We start from the raw sequence: 17,428 nt of genomic DNA, 5'->3' as shown, positions 1-17,428 counted from the left end.
GCCCCCTCATCTGCTTTCATCTGTGCAGGGAGGAGGCACATTGTTCCCTGGTGATCTAGCGGTGATCATTAGTAAGGTCTGCACTAGACCTTGCTAGTGATCCATCATTCGGCCGGAGTTAAGAACTGGTGGAATCAGCGGGGGGGGGGCACACGGGGGGGCAAGGAATAACCTAGGGGGGGCAATCCCCCCTTGCTCCCCTGTAGAGACGCCTATGCTTTTAGTTATACTTTAAAGTAGAACTGAAGGCAAACCTTTCTTAGTTTTGGATAGAGTAAGCTTTTTTTTTTTGCCCTCTCTGTCCCATTGGAGAGATTTCCCTTCACATCCTGTCTGATAGTAACAACCGGAAATGAGAGGAAACCCCTCGAAAGAGGAGATCCCTGCTGGTCAACAGGGTCACCAGAACTAGTGCCCCCCTTGAAAGATTTCCCATCCATTCCTGTTCTGATGACAACCCAAAATGTAAGATTTTCTTTCATTATGCTTACAATGTTTATTAAAATTCTATCTCTAGGCAAATCGTTTTTTTAGTTTTGCATAGAGTAGGGAAGGGTTAGACCTATGAAGTTTGTATTGCTGGTTGTGTGACCATGGGGGAGATGTATCCCATATTTATACTGGTGATCATTATCACTGAGAAAGAAATTGATCGGAAATCCATAATTGTATAGTTATCTTGAGAACAAGAAGTAAGATGAAATCTTCCAATGGGAAAACCTGTTCCACAAACAAGGAATTGCTGCAACAAAGAAGCAAAGAAGCTCTTTACTTCCTGTTGTGCCTGTGGGACAGAAAGTGGTGGGAAATTTCCCCAATTGTACACAGAAAACTACTGTACATACTGGCAGTCATTTTAACCCTTCACCACTCTATCCAAAACTAAAAAAAGGTTTAAGCTTAACACACACTTTAATGTATGGCTAGCATGCATATTTCAATGTAAAATATGCTTTTAAAACCGTTTACACCCTCCTCCTGTCACTCCCCTGAACACACGAATCTGGTGGCTCATCTATCATCATGCATAATGGAACGACACTGCGGCTATTTTTCAAATCCACCTCACGGTGGCGCTGTGCCGCAGTCCTCCACAGCTGCAGTACCGCCTATTGCCGTGCGGTGGCTCCCTTCTCAATCAGCTCAGCTGGATGATCTCGGCGCAGTTCGGACGGAGCGGCTTCTTCCCTGTGGTCGCCATTTTATCCGACGTCCTGTGTGGGCGGCTGAGGCTGGGGGAGAGGAGGGTGCTCCTGGTTCGAGTGAGGCGCGGAGAGGACGTGCTCGGGTGTACGGTTCGCTGGAGACATGATGGCCACTGGGGAAAGCACGACTGAGCAGGTGAGGAGCGCTAGGGGGAGGGACCGCGGTGTACTGTGCAGGAGGCGGGATGGTGAACAGGGCCGTTTGTGTGCTCTCTATGGGAAAGGCGAACAGGGCCGTTTGTGTGCTCTCTATGGGAAAGGCGAACAGGGCCGTTTGTGCACCCTCTGTGGGGCTGGCGAACAGGGCCGTTTGTGCGCTCTGTGTGGGGCTGGCGAACAGGGCCGTTTGTGCGCTCTGTGTGGGGCTGGCGAACAGGGCCGTGTGTGCTCTCTGTGTGGGGCTGGCGAACAGGGCCGTGTGTGGGGCTGGCGAACAGGGCCGTGTCAGAGTCCACCCATTACCTCCCCCTGATAACGTACGGTGTTTACCTGCCATGACGGCCCCTCACCAGGCCTGCACTTGGTAGAAGCCATTTAATTCTCTGATTGGCTTTGCTGGATAATGCTTCATGCAAAAGTCTGCATAATGTAATTTGCTGGTGTGTTTCTGCGCACAAGGATGCACAGATGCCCATAGTAATGAATAGATGTAGCTGGGTTGTATGTGGAATTAGGCCGCTGCTTGTTGCAGACTGCACCCAGCCTTTAACTGCTTATAGACGCCTACAGCCATTCATTACTTTGGGTGGTTGTACGCCACAGCTGTGTATCTCGGGTGCAGAAATATACTCTTGGGTTTTGTTTAATACGGCCTAATGTGCCCGTGCGCATAAGGTCTTGGACTACATTAACGTGGGCACAAAATACATTGAGGGGAATTGATCAAAACTGGAGCGGAGAGAATTTAGTGCAGTTGCCCATGGCAACCAATCCGCTTCCATCTTTCATTGTCAAAGCGTAACCTAACTGAAGAGAAAAGCTGATTGGTTACTATGGGCATTTGCTCCAGATTTTGCCTGCTCCACTTTTGATAAATCCCCCCTTGTGTTTCTATCTGTAATGCATACATTTTATGCATCTGTACAATATGCTATAAAGGCCTATAGACACAGCTGGGTAATCTGGAGCTGCATAAAGTCGGTCTCCACTGTATGACTGTGTTTAAAGCTGAACTCTAGACACAAGCTTTCATTCATTGACACAAGCTTTCATTTTGAATTCATTGACACAAGCTTTCATTGGAACAAATTCCTTAGTTGTGAGAGAGGATATAAATCCACTTTGTGTGCTCCAGTTTTTGCGAGCCCCAGTTATTTTCTCATAAAATTAGTGGTGACCTAATCGGTGTGCTGTACATAAATTGTGCACCGAGCGGGCCAGCCACTCATTACAGGTTGCCTGCAAGACCAGTCACTCTGCACAAGGAGAAAGAGCAGCAGTGACTGGTCTTTATTACAGTAAGCTCCTGCACAGAGGGAAAGTTTCACAGTGGATTGCTGCAGAGATGTGGAAACAAAGCACACTAAGATCAAAGTAAGAGTACATGACTCCTCTATTTGGGTAATATTTGCTTATGGAGTTCAACATTAAAGATCTCCAGGCATGTAAATAACCCTCTGCACTGCAAGGGTTAAGTGTTCATTGTTGTCTAGGGTCTAAAATAAAGAACATACTCACCTGATCCTCAGTCCTGCGCATGTAACCACTCACCTCTCTTCCTTTGCTCCGGCTGTGGAAAGTTCCTCAGCATCCTTATATACATTGCAAGTCAATGAAAATGTCACTGATCCTTAGACTGCCAGAACCCAGGGGGGAAGAGGTTGCAGGGACCGGTCTAGCAGCTAGGTGGGACTGACGATTGGGTGAATATATATATTTTTTTAGACCAAAACGAGCGGGTAACCCCATTGCAAAGGTTAACGTTAATGTGCCTAGAGTTGTTCCTTAATGCTGTATGCATGTAAACCTTTGTGCAAATGTTTACATGCATCCTGCGTACATGGACCTTATTGGCCTCCGTCTGTTTCCAATGCATTTTTGGATGTAGGAATTGGAGTGGATAGAGTTAACCGGCATTGACGAAGGCTTTTGTTAATACCTGTTGCCAAAACACGTTTTACCTGTCTCTAGATATGGGTGCAATAGTTTTCTTTTTTCAGGCTATATTTTCCTTTACTTCCACCTGTTCAGCCTACCAGTAACCTGCTTCCTGTCTTAGGGGATAACACATTTTCTGTTTCTATGGGGATTCAGTGTTGTCACCGTCCTGCAGAAAGTGTTAGAACACCTCATCACTCTCCTCATCTCATAATATAGTGTGTGCTGTACAGGGCTTCAACCAACTAATTGATAATGAGGATAGTTGTCAACTATTCTCTATCGATTAGTTGGGTGGATCCCCTAGCTTTCTCTTCCACGCTGGGAGGAGGGCACAGCAAGCAGATGGCGGGTACAATAGCCAGCCTGCTATTGCAATTTGAAATGGCCAATAGCAGGCTGGCTATTGCACCAGCCCTCTACCTGCTGTATTTACATTCAGCTGCCGTCTGCAGAATCTTGCCAGTGGCAGCTGTCATTCCCGGGCTGAAGCTATTGAACAGCGCCATGTACTAAGATACAATTATTAGAAGGAAAAAAAATGATGAAAGGTAAGAGTCATTTTCGGTTGTATGGTGACTTTACTGTTGTAACAATGATCATGTACTATTGTGCTAAATCTGACCTTATATGGGGGATTTGCACAATTTGTCTTATTCTTAGATTAAGATGATATCTTCTCTGCCCTTTTTTGACTATTAAGTGAATGTGCAAACAGCTTCTTATGCTGGTAGTAAACTGCCGGTAATGTGATGGTATTGATGAATGTTGGAAATTCTTAAATTTCATTGAAATGTTTCTGCTCAAATAGTATGGGTTTCACTTGTCTGTCCATCTTGCTTCTTAGTAGCCAGATTATTTTGTTAACGCTACAGTCAGTGAGTTCGCCTTTGTGTTTATCAGCTGCTAGGTTATATGAATGCCTTTCTAAACAATCTGTTCAGTACAGTATATAAGCATCCAGGTAGTCCAGGGGTGGATAACTGACCTAAAGTTTTACACTGCACAGTAGTGCAGTCCAGAATTCTAACGCATTCTAAGATTATGTTAGAACACCAGAGTACAATCAGATGGTGATGTGTAGCTAGCTTTATTCTCCCATAGTGCAGCGGTTGAATGCAAATGCTTGCTGCAAGGCAATGCCTCAATCATTTAGATGAGCGCACATGTGTATTTCTTCGGTCCCTCTGGAGGTGGTCTGTTGTGAAAACATGTGCTGTGCGTGAACAGGTCAGGTTTGCTTACAGCAAGTGTGGTATGCATTTCTTTTCTTATAGGTTTACTGTATTTATGTGAAATTAATTTTTAATAGGCTCAAACTCAAACCTCTTTTAGGAACCAGATGACAGCTAAAATGTCTATAGGCTATGTGGTAAAAATAGAATAAAAATGTATGGTACCCATTGAAAACCCAGCTTTCATCCAAAATGTGGGGTGTTGCTATTGGTAACATACCTGCTCACCCTCGCCCAAACTTTGGGTATAACCCTGCATAAATATAGACTCAGTGGGGGGAATTTATCAAAATTGGAGTAAACAGAATCTGATGCAGTTGCCCGTAGCAACCATTCAGCATCTCTCTTCAGTTTGCTCAGTTAAGCTTTGAATGAGAGGGAGAAGCTGATTGGCTGCAGTGCAAATCTGCTCCAAATTTTGTCTGCTCCAGTTTTGATAAATTCCCACCACTGTATTTCATATAAAGTATGAAGGAAGTAATTCCCCCTGGCTTTCAGAGCTGTCTTTAAATGTAATGCATTCAATGGTGTATATTGTGTGTAATGATGTTCTGTAATTGCCAGCAGTAGATTCAAGCTCAATAAAATTTTGGTGTTAAGAGACTTTGGTAATTGTTGGATTGTCCTTGTCAAGGAAGCCAACTGCTGCTTTAATTTGGATCTAAACTTGTTTGTTTTTCAGATATCTCAAAAATACTTAATAATAAAATAGTAAAATCCGCTTCTGTTGCTCTATTTAATTTCAAACCATAAATTTCCCTCTTTTTTTTCTGCTATTACATGTCTTCAGCCTGATGGCCAGCATCATTCAGCCCATTTCCTTAGAGCCCTGCTTGCTCTGGACTTGCCTGTAACTGGACAGTGGAAGGATGAACAGCACCGTAATAAGCTTGCCTGTGACTCTGCTCTGTCCTCCTGTCGGCTTTCTTCCTGTCAGCACATGCACAGATGGCCATTTTGTGCTGCTTCTATATCTCACACTCCAGCTCTGATTTGCAGGGACTTTAACTGGCTGATTTTTTTTTTTAAATTCAGCTAGTTATGCTGCTTGCATTGATAAAAAAAATCCCATATATTACATAGCTGCATGTATTTGTCTTTCATATCCTCTTAAATTTAAGCTTTAAGAAATCAGGAAATGGTAGGCACCTTTTAGGTGATGGGGTCCCTGTGCTTTCTTATGCAGTAATACAGGCGGCTCTAACAAGTTTGACACCGGCAGTGATTATATATGAATGCTGGCAAACTGGCTTTAGGAGTTTAACCCTGCCTTATGGTAGATATAGAACTGAAGGGTCCAGCAGATTCATCAAATGATAGTATTGTAAGGATCAGCTATTCCAATTTTTGTAGTCTATAGTTGTCTTTTGCGCACGTCTGAGTATGATCAAACAGAGCAGCCAATTTATTTTAGTTTGCCAGTATTGGAGATGGTTAGAACATCTTGCAGACTTGTGTTGCTGTCTGCCTCCCAATAGTAGCAATTTCCTCTAAAGCTGGACCATACACTGAGAATTTCGGCTGGTTCTTCATAAACTGGCCAAAATTTGCATAGTGAGTGCCACTGTTGGCACCCTTTTGGCCGGCATCCTTTGATCAGCTGATGGGAGGAGCCAGTTGGAAAGTCTTCAAATGAACAGAGCCGACAACCAAATTTGGTGGCCTCTGTCAGAATACAATGAAGACCGCAGGAGATTCCTCGATCAAACATTGATGGCGGAATCAGTTATATTTTCTTCATTCAGCCTGTGGGTAGAACAATGAAAATGTTAGTGGTATGGTCAGCTTAACTCCATGTCTCCATGAACACCTCTCACCAGGGCAGATATAGAGGGCAAGTCTCCCATTGGGAGACAGTACAATCCTGGCAGAGGTTCTGCTATAAGAAAAAAAGTCTGGGGTTTCACTGTAAGTACTTAAGGTTCTATGCTCAAAACTAGTATTTTAGTGATTGCATGAGTATTGATTAATGTTCAGAAATTCCATTGTTTTTGTAGAATCCCATGAAGGAGCTTGCATGATCTTTGGGATAGAAAATTGATATGAGTGGCAATTAAATGGTTGTGGTAGAGTTTTTGGAACGTTGTCATTAAGTAGGAGTGTTATAGTTGGGTGAACCCTTTCAAATTGTCCATATCCAAGTAAATAAACAAGCTATATGAATCCAGCATTTATTTTCAGATTGAGCAGTTGGCAGACATCCATATACCACTTGTGTTTCTTGGCTTCTGTCCAACACTTTGCATTTTCCAGAATTCCTACTACAGTTTTGTTATAACTATACACAACCATGAAAGTACATTACCACCCTTGTTGGGATGAGTATAGCGATGGAAAAGTTTAAATACCCCCATGCACCCTCCATCGATGCGGTCTGTGCCTTTGGCTAGTTTTGGTTGGTTAGACTGAGACCACATGACCAAGAGCCCGCTGCCAGAGCACCATACACAAATTGATAACGATTAATCATAATTACAAACATTTAAAGCTTAACTATCTGTCCCCAAAAAATGATATAAAGTTCATTTCAGTACAGCGTTGCATGACGGAATAAATGTCAAAGTACCACAGCGCTGATTACTGAAAAATGGCCGGGATGGGAAGCGGGTTTAACACCGCGGATGTCAACTGGTTAAAGATTATGGTGGTTACTTTATAATTTTTTTTTTTCTTAAAGGAGAACTATGGGGTCAGTGTTTTTCCCCGTAGTTCTCCTTAGGGTAACGGGAGGACACAAACTAGCGTCCTCCCGTTACCCTAAGCTCAGTATACCGCGAGCTACAGCTCGCTGTATACTGAGACGCCGGAGCGGATCACGATTTAGATGACGGGATCCGCCCAGCTGCGGGAGTGACAGCTGGCTCTGCCTATCTAGAGGCAGAGCCAGCTGTACCCGCCCCCTCCCCCGTCCGTTCCGCCAGTCAGCGCTGGCAGATCGGAGAGGGGAATCCAGACCCTCCCCCTGTCACGGCAGAGAGCCGTGACAGGATCGAGAGGCGAGCGAACCCGGTATGTGTTCGCTCACCCCCTGATCTACTGAGCCGACCTGTGACAGTCTCATTGTCACAGGTCGGCTAGAACTATGAGGTGAGTGAAAAGCACTCACCTCATAGTTCTCCTTTTAATGAATTCCAGGTAGTCATGTGATGTTTGTGTCCTTTTTCGGTGTGAATGTTTACATGCAAGCGATCAGGCATTTCTCGAGACGCCCAATCGCTCGTACTGGCTGCGGGTGTGCGCCCCCCGTACCGGCGCTGCTGCTGGTCCTGAGATCCGGTGCGGCGCGGACAGACACGGGGGAGCTGGAAGTCCCTTGCCCCCCACATACACACGCAAACATGCGTCTGGTGCGCCAACGTGCGAAAACAACGATTCCACCCATTACACCGCACATGTTCCATATCACCGCGAACGACGGAATGAGTAATAATTTTAGGGCCATTCATTACTGATAACACTAAACTGATGAGTGGTAAAAGCGTTTAAAATGTCGCCTATGGCCAATTTTGGGTATGGTAGTTTTCTGCGATTTTCGCGGGCGCGCACAATTTTAACGCTTGCCATGTTTTGTCTATTTACCGGACGTGACCCCGTCTTTTAAATTTTGGCAAACAATTGGGGTGATAAATGTTTCATAACATTTATTAGGGAAACAGGTTTTTTCCCCCAAAATTTAGGGTACTTTTTAAATTGTATAGTCAAAAATAAAAACCCCAGTGGTGATTACCACCAAAATAAAGCTCTATCTCTCCCCAAAAAATGGTATAAAATCTCAGTACAGGGTTGCATGATGGAATAAACGTCAAAGTACTGCAGCGCTGAACACTGAAAAATGTCCTGGCCAGGAAGGGGTGAAACACCTCGCTCTTTAAGTGGTTAAAAACCCCTTCCACCCCTTTGTCTCTCAGTTATTGATTGTGTTTCTTACCGTCCAGGTCTGCGCAATGTTTATTTTATCTTGACTGGATGGCCTTGAAGTGAGCTGTCCCCCTCTGTGCAGCTGTGCTGAGTGTGCTTATCTGCTTTGCCTGTTTTCTCAGTGGACCCTTTTTCAGTGTCTGGTTCTCTTCCCCTTGTTTGGTTGTGAGACAGACTTCCAGCGTTCTTCCGCCAGGCTGATGTCCATTCTGAGGTTTACCTGTTTTCATTAGGGAATTTCGGGTCTCGTGGCATGGCGGTGGTAGAGGAGCTGCTCCTTCTGTACTTGTGGCCCGCTCCAGATATGAGAGCAGCGTCTCAAAGATGGAAGTGCTAGTGTAGTTAATCCACCCCCCTTTTCCCTTGGCCATTCACAGAACGCTGTGTATTCTTTGAACCAGTTACAGAATACTTGAATAAATAACACTATCTCTTCCATCCGAGACTCTCCCCTCTCGTATCTGGAGGGGGAGGATATACAGCGGAAGATGAAGGAAAGTATGGATTTTGAGGTACAGGCTAGCGAACTAGACATTTAGTACACCATAACGATCTCTCTGCCTGCAGTTCTGCTTTTACATTTCATGTCGTGGTGGGTGACGACTGATGTCTACGTTTAGAGGTGTTACTACACATCGTAATCAACATACACAAATGTGTTAGAAATTGCAAACATCATGTTTTAGCGCTGCTGCTGTAGTGTTATTATTTTCCCACGCTTTCCGAAAGGATCACAGTTCTTCATCTGAAGGAGCCACTGGGGAAGAATGTAGTGTTTAATCCTCCCTGGAGAAAAGCTAGTGTTGGCTTGTTGATAAATACAGGAAATGTAATAATAGTAGTTAGCTTCTTTCCTGTTTATAATATAGATAATTTGCCTCATCTTTGGTTTCTCAGGGTCTATAATTCCCAAAAGGCCACCTCTGATTCACCTTTTTAAGCTCTCTGTTAAAAAGGTTCTGTGGTAAACATTTAATACAGTGGTTTGATTCCGTATGTAAAACATTTGCATTTTTAATACAGTAGTCTATTTTAAGGCTTTAGGAAGGTCTGATATTTTATACATATGTTCTCATAAGGTGACTGAGAATAGCAACTACATGTAATGACCCTGTCTACAGATCATTAATTTAAAAACCTGCACATGGTTTGCCAAGGGTAATAGTGATATTTAGGGACACTGCATCTTTCTCTGCAGCTAAATGGATCGGGATATTTTACATCAATTGGCCTGTTGCTGATGACTCCTGTGTATGCAATATTGATGAAAGGTTAAGGCAGTTCTAGGATCCACTTACAGTAACTATGAGTATCCAAAAATTTATAGTGGCCTCCCCAAATCCACTGTATAGCTGCCCCTCACACTTGGAGAAAGAGTGTCATCACATTGAGCTGAACAGTTTTCTAATGCTTTGCACAGCAATCCACATGCAAATATTTTACTTTTTTAACTTTAGGGCCTCTGCACATCGCTGCATTTTTCCCTTTATGAATTTTCGGTTGAAATCAATGAAAGTCCTCACCACTCATGTTAACCTGCTGTTGACATGGGTTATAATGCATTTCCATTTATCTCAATTTAAAATGCAGAGATGTAAAAAGGAGTTTAGTTTTTACCCATTTTGAGAGAATAAGAGTAAGAATTTTGGTATTAGTTTTGAAATGTGATTTGAGCAGCCCCAGCAAACTCAGAGCTGTCACTCAGGTGACACCCTGTATCATTTCCCCCCTTTCTCACTCATCCCCGAGCAACGACATGAAAGGTTATGTGGGGAGTTGAGGAAAGGGATGGAGCTGCTGGGCCAGCAAAGTGTAATTAGAGGCTTCCAGAAGGGGGCATTGACAAGCCAAAAGGTGGTAGGGTGGTGAGTTAGGGAATTGACTTTTAAAGCTGGGCTGGCCATACACTGGTAGAATTTTGTCCGAGTGATGTGGCTCCATCTGGACAACCCAAAAGAAGCTGGTCCAAAAGGGGAGACCTGAAACCAAAGATACTCATTTCGGCAAATATAAACCTATCCTCAGTAAGTGGGTGCTATTTCTTATTTAGGCAACCTATGAATTATGCTGAGCATAATTGAAGTTCGCCACCGGTATCTCTTGGTGCCTGCAATTAACTCTCAGCATTGGTTTTCTACGTGCTCGCATTACAAATTTGTGTGTTTGCTAATTATTCCACTTTCTTTTTTTTTTTTTTTTTTAATGGTGATTTGGCATTTACAGTTAGTGCATGCTTTACTATTTGTTTGACCTCCTACAACGCAAATGCCTGGAAGATTACTTAGTAGAACTTTCACTTGTGTGATTTCTGTGGCATACGATTGCCATTATGAGCAGGGAAGTGTCTGAGTAGCATTCTATAACTCATAGCTATGCTAGGTTATTAAACAACGTATAAAACACTAATCCTGTTTGTTGCTAGGAAAAAAAATGCCAAATTTGGCCATCAAATCCTCCCTGCCAAGACAATGGTCACTTCATATCTTGAATGCACTGCTGATTATTGCCAGATTGGTCACACCAATATATAATAAGGTCACTGATGTTGGGTTTTGTGGGTTTCTAATCATAGTAAGTCAAATGAGGCAACTTAACAGTTTCCTCAGCTGTGGGTGGCTCGGTCTACGTCTGATTTGACCATGAACCCATATCCCTTACTATTGGTTTCCGATGTCTTCATCACTCTCACCTATGCAGCCAACGTCAAGCTGCATTTTTTTTTACTACTAGGTATTAATGTAGATTTAAACTCAGTCACTAAAATCTCATATTACTTTAACATTTTAATGTAATTGCAAAGTTTTTTTCTCTTATGTTCTACAGCTTTACTTAAAATAGTACCTGGTGACACTGCCGTAAAGATCCTTTTTTGTTATGATTGTATTCCTGCATTGTCACCCTGTCCCATATGCCCCTGGTGGAGACTGCAAGTGGCCATGCCAACAAATATTGGACAGGAATTGTCTGTCACTATCGGGAAGCTGGTTTAGACAAAAGATATGTAGTCTACGCTGTTAGGCAGATATGTAGACATGTGACTGAAAGGCCCCGTTAACACATTGGTGTTTTCGTCATGCGTAACTCTGTCCACTAAAGCGCACATATCAAGAATTGCCATTTTATTTCTGTAGCCCCCGTTCAGACCGGAGCATAAACCAGTATTTAATGAAAAAATTATAAGGCTAGGTTCACACTAAGGCGCAGCAATCGTGCACAATTCCGTGCGGATTGCTGCGCGGACAGGAGTTGCCAAGGTGTGAACTGATTGCGCTGTGGGTGCCATTATTTTCTAATGGCACCGCAGTCGCGCCGGGCGGATTGCACGGTTTCCAGGCCACGATTCCACCCATGCTTCCGAACACAATCGCGGTTAAAACAGCCGCGCTTCATGTATTGCAAAAAAGTGTCGCTTTAAATCAATGGGGCCACGTGGCAATCGCTGCCTGCATTGTGCAGGACTGTGCGTCACGGGTGTCGTGCGGTGTAGTTCCGGTGTGATCCTAGCCTAACTGTTAGATACACAGAGGGGAATTTATAAAAAGTTGAGCAGACAAAATCTGGATCAGCTTTGCACAGCAGCCAATCAGTTTCTCTCTTCAGTTTATTCAGGTAAGATTTTGAAAATAAAAGAAGTTGATTGGTTGCCATACACAGCTGCTCCAGATTTTGTCTGCTCCCCTTTTGATAAATTCCCCTCAGTGCTTTAGCAAACGAAATGTCAGATTGTAAATCTACTTTAATATCCAACGGATATTTTTTAACCTTGCTCTTGGCAGCAACTTACATTGGAGCGTTAAAGGAAATAAAGTTGAAAGTGACCTTTCTTGTCTGATATTTACTGGGCACCTTAGTCATGTCCTAATTTCAATGGTAGATCTTGAATTGCAGTCACTTTTTATTTAAATGCATGCTGATAATTGGAGTAGATTTTCTTTTTCAACTTACTCTTTGGATCGAGTCCTTGACTGTAGCTTCGTCAATTCACTTTTTAGTTTTTTGTGTATCAAATAGACACAAATGATTTAGTCAATTATCTGCAAGTATTTAGTCAATTATTTGCAAGTTTTAACTTTTTTTTTTTTTTTTTTCTCCTTTCTTTTTTTTTTCTTGTTTGCAAAGGTTGCAGAGTACGTTCCGGAAAAGGTTAAGAAGGCAGAAAAGAAGTTGGAAGATAACCCATATGACCTTGACGCTTGGAGCATTCTCATTCGAGAGGCACAGGTTTAGTGACATAGGATTACATTACGTTCTCTCAGTCCCAGTAATGGCATAACATTTCTCATGGTCTGTATACCTCTGTAATTTTGTACGTACTGTTTATTCAAATTTTAGAATCAGCCTATAGACAAAGCCCGGAAGACATATGAGCGCCTAGTGGCCCAGTTCCCAAGTTCTGGCAGATTCTGGAAACTTTACATTGAAGCAGAGGTTAATATTAATTTTTTTTTATCTTTTTTGTGGGTTTGCAAACACTACACTACATTGAATTTATGCTATTAATAGCGGTCAACACAAGTAGGACAAATTACCTTCAATAACTCTTCTTTCCTTGTAAATTGGGTTTAAAGTTTTAGCTGCTGCCTTTGCTAAAGTGTTACTACACTGATGATTGTTGCGTAGTGATACTGCAACAACATTAAAACATTTTAATTGTATGGAGTGCTTTAGACTTTTATTTATTTGTCGTGTCAATTTATTGCCTCCTGTGTCATTTATTGTTAGATCTAATCAAATTTCCACTTAATACTATTGCAAAATATTTTGAATGGTATCCAGGAAAAGTAGTGTTTTGTAATAAAATATTGTGTAATGTTTTCATGTGGGTGGTCTAAAATAATAACGTGTATTTCTTTTTAGCATTATGCAGTTTGATGTTATGCATGAGAATAACCAACATTTCTTCCTGCAGCTTTCATTCCAGCAGTTTATCACCTCCACAGATACATAATTTCTATTTAAAAGGTTTGTGGTACACTGACAAACACACAAAGATTGTTGGTCTCAAGGTAGCTGTTTGTTGAGGTGTAAACATATAAAATATAGAAAAACATTCAGAGAGCTTACCACATGTTTGATGGTTATTATATATTTTGTTAGTCACCAAACATTAAAAAAAATTCACAACAAAAGATAATAGGGCACTATTTGGAACTGTTCTACCTTACTGAAAGGATGGCAATTCTGGCATCTCTGTTAACGTTTTGTGTACGTATACCGCATCAGGATAGGTGAAGAGAGTAAGGGCTCGTTCACACCAGATGCAGTGTGTTCTGGCGAGAACGCACTGCATCGCATTGCGGCCGGCTCACTGTTGGCTGCACACGATTGCAAGGCACAAAATAGTGCTTGCAGCATTTTGACCGGACAGCAGGCATAATGTGCCTTGCGATCCCGTCCTGCCGGAGGGCGTGGCTACGGTACCATTCACTTCAATTGACCGCCACACCCCCTCCTGCTCCACAAAAAAGTGAGCCGGCCACAATGCGAGGCAGTGCGTTCTGGCCAGAATCGGGCCGGTACGCACTGCATCTGGTGTGAACGAGGCCTAAGGGCCTGAAAGTACAGATATGTATAGATAAAGTAACTTTACTCAGGCTATCTTTAGGTGGTATCATGGATCTCTAATTGGATTGTCCCACCACAATTCCTAGTTCTCCATTTGAGCATTTCTTTATTTATACACTAATCAAAGTGAACATTGTTTTACATGATTGGGGAGGGGGTCTAAAAAAACTGTAGCTTGAGTACAGCTGTTGAACATTTGAGTGTTCTATATCAAATTTTTATTAATCAGATTCATTGTCTTTGAGTGCAGAATATAAAAATGTTACACATCTGTCGCTCCAGCTTGCATTTATATGAATTTCACAGCTGTGTGTGGAAGGCCTAAAGTTGGCCGTGCATAAAGGTACATATTTGTTCCTCGGAAGTGAGATCTTCAAACATGCACTTGCACATATCTGGGTTTGTTGGGTAATCGAGTATTCTGGAGTCTTTCATTGTGATCCTATTTACCTCTGTACTGTATTTGCAGCTTGTTGCCAGTTTTTAGGTGGTAGAAAAGCTCAGATGACATTTGAATGTGTATGATGTGACTGTTGAGCAGACCTCAGTGGAGGTCTGCTGAGTTTTTTTTGCGTAGGTGTGGATGTTTGGGTTGGCTACGGAGTTCGAAGAGAGCGAATTGTTTTTTGCATGTTATGTATGTACCCAACATTTCTAGCGATAGGGGATAGATGATTGACTACTTAATTGTGCTCTGAAAAGCTTTAAGGATGGCCATACACTGTGGGTTTCGTCTGGCATCCCTTGATTAGCTGATCAAAAGAGCCAGTCAGAAAATCTTTGTACAAACAGAGCGGGCAATCAATGAGCTGCCAGTTCTGTTCAGGTATTCTGACCGTGGCTGCTGTCGTAATACAAAAGAAACGTCAGGAATTCTTCAATTTCAGGTGGCAACTGGGCCCCCTCCTGGCCATGGGCCCCCTCCTGGCCATGGGCCCCCTCCTGGCCACGGGCCCCCTCCTGGCCACGGGCCCCCTCCTGGCCACGGGCCCCCTCCTGGCCACGGGCCCTCAGGCAGTGCCCAAATGGTCAGTCCATCCCAGGAGATAATCTCTCCTGGGGATTCGTTCTGAGGACATGACATTTTGAATAAACAAGCACTTTGGATTACAATCTCCCCACCAGACGCACCGCTTGTCTTCTGCTTGCCGCTCAAGGGGGAGTTGCTGTGGTACCCTTGTAAAGACTGCTCTGATTGGCGGCCCTGTCTGCTGACCAGAAGTAACGGTCTGTGGGCCAGTACTTTGAGTCCCCCCGCTCTAAGAACTTGCTGTTACAAAAAGATGCTGGTAGTTGCCTATTGTAATGGAAGAGTCCATTTAAAGACTAATGCAGTTAATTGACTTTTAATATATTTGATATTAGTAACCTTATTTTCATTTACTCCCCAAAAGGTAGTTTTAAAGCAGTTTGTACTGTAATGAGGATTAGGGTGCCTATAGATTGATCAATATCATCTTGATAACTGTGGATGAGATTCCTGCTTTTCCTCAAGTGGCATGAGTTCTTGGACCCCTGGTGTTTCTTGATTAACAGTGAGACGCACACATTATTTTATTTTTGTTTCCTCTGCTTCATAGAGTTCATGCTTCACCTAATTATAAACATGCAGACTTGTCTAGTCAGTGGAGAATCCTACAGTGTGTGAGTCATGATTGTATTCCTGAGTTGTGTTGCAAAACTTTATTTTGTTTAGGGTGTGGAATGCTTAAAGCCTCTATCCGCTACTGTCCATGCTGGGAAAACCTCACTAAGGTTGACAGGCAGAACATGTGTATAGTAGGTTGGGAAAGGGTTAGAACAACTGTTTTTATTCATGTACCTGTTTTCTGTCCTGATGGCAGCTGACCCTCACATTTCTTACATGGGTGTCACAGGCAGAAAGTAAGGGGAAATCCACCTACAGTGGACGCCATAGAAGGGGATCGAAACTTGACAAATGACAATTCCTCACTCTATCCAAAATAATATATCTTGGCTAGAGTATGGCTTTATGGGAAAAAAAAGGAAAGGGGGCTAGAATGATCATGGTAAATGCACATTCTTCCTCATGGCACTCGTATTGAAACATTTCTACAAGTCTATCCAATTATTTTTTTTAATGGGTTTTAACAATATAATACTAATAAACACAGGTGACTGTCTTTTATAGACCCCCAGCTATTCACAGTACTTAAAGCTAATTCAAGACGCATGGCTAAAATATACAGTTAAATACCTCTGCAAACTGTTTACCTGGCAAAGGTATTGTTCTTTTCAGCGGGTAAAGTTTGTCACTACTGACTTCACGTCATTTAGGAAATACAGCCTGGTCTAGGATCTGCCCCAGCCCATGATTAGACAATGACGGATCATCAGCACACTCATGTTGTCTTCCCACTATTCTTCCCGTGTATGCACGCGTTTTGGTAAACTGCCAATGTTGTGCAAAGCAATAGAGGCTTCATTGGCTCAGGCTGCTGCTGCCTCTGTCTAAATCATGTGTTAGAGTAATTGTAAGACATTTGTAGGTACTTGTACTGTCTAGAAATAGACAATTTTTTTCTTTGTTTTCTTCAAGTTACAGCAGTGAAATCAACAGTTCATTTATGAGAATAGTACTGTTGGAGATAGTTCCAAAGACAGGTAGATATGCATAAAAGTAACATTGGGAGATGATTACTAGGATTAAACGGGCATTCTATAGTATACAAAAGAAAATAGTTGGAACAACTGACCGTTCAAGGCTCTCTGGCTGTGTGGTTGTTGCCTCCTGCTGATTAGAGAGATGGGTGGTTTGTTGCATTTCTAGAATAATGGAAGAAACAGACTATAGGATCTGAACATATTGAGGTGCTATAGGAGAGATTGAAACTTTGTTTTGGATTTTTTTTTTTGTGCGAGAGGTGTGAGATGCACAAAAAAAATTCACATGAGTTTGAATGTCTTGTGTTTCACAGAATCCCAGAAACTGAAGTAATGGGTAGCTCTGGAAAATATAGACCATCCAAAAGAGAGGGGGAGCACTGCACGATGAGGGGCGGTGGAGGAATGCAGATTTCTTATTCTAGGAGTCATTATATAAGTTCCTGTTGGATCCAAACTTCCCAATTTAAGGCAACACCATTCTAAGATTTGAGCCATGTGCTTGGCTTTATTGTATTAAATAGGCTCCAGGAAACCTAGACTTTCCTTGTGCTTGGGTATTGAGAGGTGAGCATTGCTTATTCTGTGTGATGACATAAGGATTAGTACAGTATAGAAGTCCTGATGAGATCATACAAATGTAATACATTCTCCTCACCCCCTTTAAAGCGGAACTTTTTCTCCTCCCCATTCCCAAAAAAACAAAATTGCTACCTCCACTCTCCAGCGAGGCTGGCTGCTGGTCTTCACAGTTGAATGATGGCCAGCATGATTCAGCCCACT

General features: G+C 42.7%; 1 protein-coding gene across 1 annotated transcript in view; it reads left to right on the top strand.

The window, feature by feature from the left end:
- The first annotated feature begins 1,147 nt into the window (after positions 1–1,147).
- The window catches only part of CSTF3 (cleavage stimulation factor subunit 3), a 75,998-nt gene continuing 59,717 nt past the window's right edge, over positions 1,148–17,428 (top strand). Inside the window, exons 1-3 of the mRNA XM_018567960.1 lie at positions 1,148–1,341; positions 12,575–12,676; positions 12,788–12,883. Of these exons, the coding sequence (XP_018423462.1) occupies positions 1,309–1,341; positions 12,575–12,676; positions 12,788–12,883 (231 nt within the window). The 5' untranslated portion in view covers positions 1,148–1,308. The remainder of the gene's footprint in view (positions 1,342–12,574; positions 12,677–12,787; positions 12,884–17,428) is intronic.

This window comes from Nanorana parkeri, unplaced genomic scaffold (genome assembly GCF_000935625.1).
Source record: "Nanorana parkeri isolate BGI_ZX_2015 unplaced genomic scaffold, ASM93562v1 scaffold30, whole genome shotgun sequence".
NCBI lineage: Eukaryota > Metazoa > Chordata > Amphibia > Anura > Dicroglossidae > Nanorana > Nanorana parkeri.
The sequence above is the reverse complement of the archived record's forward strand: the minus strand, read 5'-3'. Positions and strand labels throughout refer to the sequence as shown.